Source organism: Opisthorchis viverrini (assembly GCF_000715545.1).
Source record: "Opisthorchis viverrini unplaced genomic scaffold opera_v5_173, whole genome shotgun sequence".
In the NCBI taxonomy this organism is placed as follows: Eukaryota; Metazoa; Platyhelminthes; class Trematoda; order Opisthorchiida; family Opisthorchiidae; genus Opisthorchis; species Opisthorchis viverrini.
Window position 1 is genome coordinate 494,686 of NW_008751827.1, and position 9,343 is coordinate 504,028.

Genomic DNA, 9,343 nt, shown 5'->3' on the forward strand with positions numbered 1-9,343 from the left:
AGTTAGTATATGAGACTCGCGAATGACCGCTGCAAGCGCGAGCGAAATCAGAAGAGAGAGTCGAAGCACGTGACCACGCTTGTATTATGTGAAATTGTACAAGGGCGCGTTTTTTGTAGTTTCTCGTATTCAAACAAAAAACGATTATGCAATTGATGAAATACCTAGTGTTATTATGGAAGTAAAATAAAGGTACAAAAACGCCACACTACCATCGACCTAACGGCAAGAAACTTTAAGTCACACTCTATCAATGGACTCCATGTCTTCTGATACCTTCCCGCAGTCTCTCCTCTTTTCAAGCGTCGATCTGCAAAAGTAGCTGTCTTGATTGCCCTGTGTAGTTTCTATCCACTCATTTTTTAATCCTATTAAAACCTACACTAACCTTCAACTAAGCCAACATCTCACACGGTCCTACATTGTTCTTTTCCAATCTGCATGGATTCCACTGGCTAACCCAAAGTCCCGTTGCCCAGTGAATTGTGCATCTCCAGTCCGACCAACTCACCTACTACGTCCGTTAGGGAGCTGACCGAAAATCGAAGGAAGTCAGTGCAAAATTAGCGCGGCACTGTCAGACACAGTCGAAAAGCACATCCATAACTACTTACTCCATGGACTGAACTGCCTCCGGAACTCTAGCTTCAGATACGAACATACTGCTCACTTGCACCCAAATGCATCCGGCGCGCGGTTGACCTTCTGTCCCCTTGATTCGACCCTCTCCGTGCACATTCAGCTGGTCGTTTCCAAAAATTCAATGCTTTCATACACTGTTCGCGTTTTGTTCATTTCGTTAGCATTTTCGCACTCTCCCAAGAGAACTTTATATCCGGTTTGGCTCAAACAACAGTGCCTATCGTGCCAGGTTCGATATGGTCGTATCTGCATCTACTAATACAAGTTATTTGAGTGAGTACTCCTGATAACAATTAAGTCTTTATTCTGACGAAGCCATTATGATAATACCTTATCACGTCACCCACTACCTGGGAATAAATGCCATCATTAGATTACTATTGCTAGCCGATGTTTGGCTGGAAAGGGCCGATACGGACAAAAAATTTCCGAAGTACAGGAAGCCATTGTCTAACGTGCAAAAATTGATTGTCGTGAAATTTTGAGAAGCCATTAATAATTGGGACGGGTTAGACTACCGCAGGACTTGTCGACCCCGCTCTGTTGAGTAGTTATCTGACAGGTTGAACAATACGGCGGCTGATAAGCCAACCGTCCCGACCAGCACAGCTCACCCTTAAATTCGTCTATAGAACGTGGAAGACTGTTATTTCAAGGAGTTCCGAAAGCCGCTTCATGCACAAGCAAAATGAAGCAATTTATTGGCTGAACCTAGTCACGTGATCCATACCAAAACCTACGACTAATACATACGGGTCCTAGTGGCTTAGCAACCACTCGTGGCCCTGTGACCGAGTGGGGTGGAGCTCATTAACCGCACAATGCTCCTAGCTGCAGAAACTTTACGAGTGCAGTAAAGGTTTGGCGCAAGGTTTGTTGCTCAGACCAAAAACTATTCAAATACACATCCATAGTTTTGCAGTTTACCAAATTACATTGTCAACTGGAGCAAAATTACCACTGGCGGAAAAGTCTGATGGAATTATTCCCCAGCGTTGCTGAAGCCCCGGGATATCCAGATGGGGTTTACAATTTTAGACTGGTACTCTCAAATCAATTGTCAGATTACTTAAGTCCATCAGGGAAACGTCACAGGATTCGAAATTTCCACTTCATTGTGTGAATACTGAGCGGCGAGTGGGATAAGCCCGTGGGCAGGCCTGCCAGTTCGTGGTTCAAATCCGGCCAGCGTCAGCTCCAGCTTTTGGTGCTTGTCCGAATTTGCTGGCACCATTTTCTTTCTGCAGCAACAAAAGGCAATTAGCATATGTTTTCGGTCGCCCATGATGTCAATATCCGCTGTCTTTATAGCTACCTGAATGACGATGAGTCCTTCGATGTAAAATTGTAAACACCGACTTAGTGCTTTGTTTAATCGTTAGGAATTACTGACGGGGTCGTGACTCTCCATTCGACAGGTGTGATATTTTACAGATTGCTTCCGATCCTCGGGTCTTCTCTGTTTCCATTTCTTAAGGATACCGTCCTGCTCAAAGTGATTTTCGCCTTGCTTCTTCTGTTAGGTAGCCCTTGGCATCGGTTTGAAATACGGTACTCTCACACGAGCTGAACACCGTGCAGTTTACACGCACAATATGAACAGGACGCCGATCACCAAGTACAGAGGAAATCGAGCAGTTTGCGTCTACTCAAACACTTTTGTTTTTAGAGATACTGGATGATGTGTATTAGCGGCCATGTACACAATGGTGGCACAAATGCTGGAGGCGAAATTGCAAAATTGTGCTGTGCCACCGAGGAACGTGTGTTATGAAATTCGCCCACTTCGGCGATAAGCCCGCTTATCGGATTGTTGACGTATTTCATCGCGTGGCTTCCCCGGATTACCCAGCACAGCCACCGAGGAACGTGTGTTATGAAATTCGCCCACTTCGGCGATAAGCCCGCTTATCGGATTGTTGACGTATTTCAATCGCGTGGCTCCCCGGATTACCCAGCACAGAATGTTTCCTTATTACCATCCCACTAGAACAGCTTCCTTCACAATCCGCTACCAGGATCCACAAGACGATCCTTACAATATGGCGTACGGTCCGTGCATCACAAAAGATGAGACTTCTATCCACACACTCGGATAGTTTGTTTACGTAATGTGGCCAATGGCCGTTTGCAAAACACCGGCTTTCGCCTCAAAAAGAAATCACGGCTGTCTTAAGTATCTTGAAACGTTGAGTGATCGGTGCAGAGGTGATACCGTGGTGACCAAAAAAATCCAGTTTCCGTTCACCGTACGCGCAAATTCTCGGGTTTTCAGACAACCATGGACACAACCAACGAGGTTGCAATAACCCCAATGTGAAATCTAGTGGATTAAGATAGATTCATTTTAGCTAAAATTGTAGCTCCCGGTGCGAGAGTTCAATTGCTGCCAGCCGTGGAGACTGTTTACTTTTCGGAGACTACCCAGCGAATCACTAAAGTTCGGCAGCCATATTGCGACAAAGATGAATTGTCGTCTATGAAGTACATGTCACCGGAACGCTGAGGATTCGGCTGGCCAATCAAATACGACCTTGCGTGCGACCCCATATAATCCTAGAAAAAATGAATCTACATCATTCATCTTGGTCGAAATGTTCGAGATGCAGCCGAACAATGAGTCAAAGGAGCATATCCGTTGCAAAGGAGAAGTGTAAAAAGGAGAAGAATTTCAGTAAACGGTCGAGAACCTACGATATATCTCCAAAAGTGGAAAGTCTCAGGATGTGTTTGGATCTGAAAATTCGCGTGTGCAGAGCATTACGCACCCTCAAATAATAATCAGTGCTACAACTGTCGGATAGCAGACGCTTTGGTGAAGCTTACAAAAAACCAATTATCAGCATACGACTAGCGGAGTGTAAGTAGCATGCTAACAATACAGCCGCTTACCGAGTTCTCTGCATTTCCTAAACGTAGTCTGGCAGGGTCAGTTCAGGCGTCCTATGGACGGCCACAAACGGTACAACAATCCCTCGCGAATTTTGGAGACTTTTCAGAGGCAGTAAAAATTTGCATTAACAGATTTTCCATTATGCATGCAGTACCTACAAAGTGTGTTTTTTAATGTAATCTCTTTTGTCCCTGTCAAAATTGTTCACATTATTGTACAAATTTTCTTTCAGTGGATTTCACAACAAACTCTTGCTTCTTGAGCTCAACGACTTCCGCTGAAAGCCCTTGTTGTCTCTCTCTTTTGAGTATCATCGCCCGGCACTAACTTCGAACGTAAGCAAATATTTTTAATTGCAAGCGGTTGATCTATCCGTTCACGTCAGTGGATTAGGTTTAACATTGGTCTGGATTACCAGAAAATTATAGCCATTTCCTTTTGGAGTTGGTCAGAGGGATACGGACCTATGGGATTTTTTCTTGAGAACTGAGTCAACAATTTATTGGATTGTCTTCTTGACGATATATCTGAATTACATTACTAGTTTTTTTTGTTCATTAGGGGTTACCTAGAGTGGGTAACAACTACAGGGCGTTTCCTTATCCGCCAGCTGCAGTCACGGATTCAAATTTTCCGATGCAATAAAAGTCAGCCACGCCCAAATTCAGGTCACCAACATTGGCCTCCGATGTCGTCTGGGAAATAAAAAAAATTCAAAAAATGACAAACCAGCTGTGGCTGTCAGGAACCAGAAAATCCGCAGATGCTCTGAGCCATTTGATTGTCCATTCAAAACCCGTTTCTGCGTGAATACTGAACACAATTTACGGAAGTACTGCCGTTAGTCGTTCGACCTAATGGGTCGCGTTTCCGAGGTTGCCGTAGCATAAGTAAGTTGATATATAATTCAAAAATGACAAACCAGCTGTGGCTGTCAGGAACCAGAAAATCCGCAGATGCTCTGAGCCATTTGATTGTCCATTCAAAACCCGTTTCTGCGTGAATACTGAACACAATTTACGGAAGTACTGCCGTTAGTCGTTCGACCTAATGGGTCGCGTTTCCGAGGTTGCCGTAGCATAAGTAAGTTGATATATGGGTCTCTGTGATCTGGCAACATATCTTGCTAATCATCTATGCCATAAAGATCCCCGTCCATTCCTTTCGGGGTTTATAATGCTGAAGTTTGCCTTCTGCGCAGTAAACATCTGTAGGCTTGTTCCTAGGCCAAGTGCTGTTTGGCCACCTGCCTCAATAAAAATCGCGGAATTGTCACCGTAAGGCGAACAACGGGAAAGCCGCGGTTTGTTATGAACTTTGGCCAGGGCAAAGAAGTTGAGCAGAAAATCAGTGTTTGTCCGCAATTCTGACTTCAAAAAAGAGCATGTCATAAGCCAGGATTTACTGGTGTAAAACTAGTGACAGTTGTTCACATTACTCTACAGTGTCAAGAGATAACGATTTCTCTACTTGAATAATTAAACCGAGAACGCTGAGAACCTTGGCTTTGCAGTCAAATGCAGAAAAAACCAACATCTTGCAGGTTTCAGTGGTTTGATAGTCATTATCTTAGGCTAAAAATAGCACAAGGGTTGATTTCTGACAGTTGGACTAAGGGCGTCAACCACTTGCAAACGTTTTTCTGAGGGATTCACCTAATTAATGTTTTCCCGCCAATGATTCTTGAGTTCGGCACGAGAAAAAATCGGCTTACCGAAAAATACATCCTAGCCCAATGGCAGTATTAGTTTTTCATCGTGATGTCTCCTACTCGGATACACATTTCAACTGCAAGGGTCCATGTCTGTTGGCACCGACGACCACGAGGTCACAGCTGTATATGTTAGCCCATTTGGATGTCCAACTTCAGCGTTCCATTGATATTGAGCAATTTGGGAATCAATATATGACTGCTTAGTCTTTCTGCTGTTCATAATTCAAATAAATTAATAAAAAAGGTAACCGCTTTGCACTTATCTCCATAGCTTTTTATCCTTGCGTGCCCTGGGAATGAGATTAGTGGGTGAATATCTAAGACTGGGAATAAGTCGGCCAATTTTCCAAAGTTGAAGTTAGTAAGTTGAAAGACAGCAAAGATCTGGCTTCAAAAATTATGCTGTCGATTCTCAGAGATTGTCCGTTTTGTTTTTCAGTTGAGGTAGACGGGCCCATGAGAGCACGTGAGCTTAGCCTGCATGGCTGGCTCCTGTGATCAGAGCAGGTTGCATCTCAGTAGTTCATTAAGCAACATAGACTGTGGCCGCCTGGCAGTTGTGTACGTGGGGTAAGTTACTTTAGCTGTCAGGCAAGATTAAGGAACGTCTCATCTCATTAGCTTACTGGTAGAAACCAGGCTGCATTTCGGTCGTACGCAGAGGCTGGGTTCACTTCGCTGCACTGTGTAAACAATGACAGTAACAATGGCATTGAGTGATTTCTTCCAAGATACTAAGACTTATTCCCAATTTGGGTTAAAGTTCAACGGTTCACGTATAACTGACAGCTCAAAAGATGTGCGTCAATAGCCTCAAACTGTCTGGAAATACCCCTGTACCGGCTACGGTACTATTTTGTGCCATTTGTAATGGAAACCTCTGTTGCCAGTAAACGACCCGAATGCTCCAAGCGCGGTACCTATCAGTTTGCCAGAAACTTGGCCTATTGGTAGATTCCATACAACATTCGACATTTAAACACTTAATTCATTCAGTTTAACACTTATAACAACTTATATGCTGAAAACCCCAAGCTCTTAGAATCTAGTTTGGGTCAGCAGTGAGGAATGTTTCAATTACGACGAGCACACTCCCTGAGGTACAGAGATAAACGCTTCAGCACTGTCTACTCCAGTAGAGGATACCTGAGAATGTTCTGATAATGAGAAACTCTCACGCATATTCTGCATCGGAGAGATTTCTTTAGGCTAAAGCATGTTGCACAAATTGATTTGGCTTCAAAATTGCTCACAAAAATCGTCCATTGTAAAAAGATGGCATTTGCCGGCAGACTGGAGCATTATATTCCGCTCACTGTTCCCTACTTCATGTATTTGTTGACATTAAAAACCCGTTCACGTAAACCAATCACCCATACAAAGAATTTGCAGAGATGTGCACTGCATATAAAATGGAAACCTCAAACCTATCGTAGTTTCCGAAATATAATTTTTCTTCGCCGGGTGCCGATCGGCGATAAGTGCCCGGAAGCCAGAAAGTACCCACATTCGTGTCGGGTTTACACACAGACCAACAGAAGAACAACTCAGACACAGTTTCCGCATAAATTAAGCAACGTTGGTTAGTTGCAACATCAGTGAACATCGATGGAAACATTCTTGAAGGCACTTAATGGAAAGAGTCTTCGCGATAATAGGTTTGCAGAAAGCATAATTTTTAATTTTAGATATCCAAAAGGGAGTTCAACTGCACAAAAGAATTCTCTTCCTCAGTCACTTATTCAAAAAACGGAGCTTTCAATTAACTTCTAGTGCAAAAATATCTTGGTGCTCTGGATGTCTGTATTCACGAATGATAGTGTCGTATGATGAACAGTGAATTTGAAATAATGTCATTTCTTGTGCATTCCAATGTAAAGACGTATTTAATTACCGTCTTCCCAATCGCAGACAAGAGCGTCAAATTCGTAAACCAAAACAACCTGATCACAATCATCCGCTTGTTCACGAACCAAAACACCAAACTGCGGCGGGCAAGTATGCCATACCCAATCCTCAGGTTCTTCCCACTGAGCCAAGCTGCTGCAGAGTGCGATTGGTTATAAGGTCATTTGGGTGGCTAAATCAATAAATTAGACGGGCTTTACTTGCGGGTGAACCGACTCTTTTATGTATACATAAGTACCTTATAGCAATACTGGTGTGGATAATTTCCTGACCCACTTTATCGTGATGAAAAATGAGAAGGCTGATGTGCATCGCGTTAGCGAAATTCGCGCCTAGCTGTCGGAAACCAGACCTTTTTCTGTGCCCATGTCCGTGATTAATGTACTCAGTGGTTTTTGGTGCCCAGGTGTGCTGATGGTAGCCAATATCTCATTGTCAGAAGCTGAAGTTTTGTTGGACACTTTTACCTAAGCTCTCAGGAGGTCATGGTTTCTCAGGCTCGTTGCGATTTCATCGGATTCCCTGTCACCGCGATTCATCGCTTCTCGCTTTCAGTACCTGAAATGAACGCTGCGATAATTTAGAGGAAGCAAAGGAGCTATTATTGCTTCATTGTGGCTCTACTCATTTGTCTCTGAAGGAAATTTACTCGCCTGCCGTTCTGCTTATCGAAGACTCTCGAATCGATACACGGGATAAAGAATTTCGCCCCAGCTTCTCGGGCCAGTAATGCTCTTGTTGTTTAGCAGCCTTGGTTCACGTTGAAGGCACAAGCGGAAAAAAGCTGCAAAACTGCTCTATAATAACTCAGCGTTTAGATGTAACTGCAAAGGCTCCAAAAATAGCACCCAGACGTAACTAAGAACACAGTCGTGACACTTTTGTGTCTCGCTGTCATGCCTATCGGAGGAGGAACACAGGCCAGATTACTGCCAGCCTAGACAGTCAAGAACTCAGATGCGGAGGTGGCGTACGAACTAACGATCTTTCGGCCAATAAATTCGCGCTTTGACAGACACATCGGATGGGTGTGTTTTGAAGTGGTTGCTATATGGGTCGTAAACAACCGTCGAAAGGAGGTTGCTCTACGCACTAACTGAAACCGCGCACCTTATTCCTTTATTCACCTCAGATTTGGTGAGCTGTAACCACTGGAATCAGCCCGCCCGTATTAGGTTGGATTCCGCAAGCCGCAGCTATTGACACACCAAAATTGAGTTCGCCGAAACTATAGGGTTTTCGAAGTTGCCATTTTTATGTGAAGTTAGTCTAATCAATTTGCACCTTCCCGTGACATGTTGCACGTAGCATTTTGTTTAGGTGAGTGAAATTTCAAGGTCATTGACCATCGCCGATTTGGATTTTTCGCCGGTTTACGCGACATAAAACCGGAAATCGCACTTAAGCATATTTTGGTTTTCCGCTTTGAGCCTGAAGAATAAAAATAACATCTTAAGAGTATTTAATACAAATGCCACCCTATAGGATCAGTCTCAGGCGTTTGTTTGGTTTAGACACGTCAGATTTAACCAATGGGATATTTTTGTTTGGTGAACCTGCTCACAAGACATTTTCCCCATGGATCTCGTGTTCCGTAAAACAAAGTTAGATAACTTCACAAACTTGCAGTGGCAGTGTGAGGGACACCTGTGGGTGATCTCCTTTCCCAGATATGCATAGCTAGATTGTAGATAATACAGTGCTGCCAGAATGCTGTGGGTCTCTTTCCTATTATAACTATGACGTTCTGTAGCTGGTGACCACCAATCATGAAGCGGTCACCACGATGACGGTAGCCTCCGCGACTACTATCTGCTGAATACGTGTCTATGTGAGACGCTAATTAAGGTTCCCCACATATGCGCGGCAGCCCAATCCAATGAGCAACGACGACCTCTTGTACTCGTATCTCTATTAGTTTTCACTCATCTCGAATACTTGTTGTAACTGCCAGGCTCGCGTTTATGTGCAACGTTGATAATGAGACTGCACTTATGCAGAGTAGCATAATCCGATGGTCAATGGCGGTCTTGTATACCGTTAACTATACGCGATCCCACTTTTCTTCGCTAGCTACAGTAAACATCAGTACAATTTATATGCCGACCAGTAAAAATAAGGCCTCAGCTATGCATGATAGCCACATCTGCCAGACTGTACTCGAGGTCATCTAACTTGGCTATTGA

At 43.8% G+C, this 9,343-nt stretch overlaps 1 protein-coding gene across 1 annotated transcript in view; it reads right to left on the reverse strand.

Moving 5' to 3' along the window:
* T265_07433 (hypothetical protein) overlaps positions 1–661 on the reverse strand; it is a gene marked incomplete at both ends in the record, with an annotated part of 10,588 nt that extends 9,927 nt beyond the window's left edge. Inside the window, one exon of the mRNA XM_009172951.1 lies at positions 615–661. Within this exon, the coding sequence (XP_009171215.1) occupies positions 615–661 (47 nt within the window). The remainder of the gene's footprint in view (positions 1–614) is intronic.
* Positions 662–9,343: the final 8,682 nt, after the last annotated feature.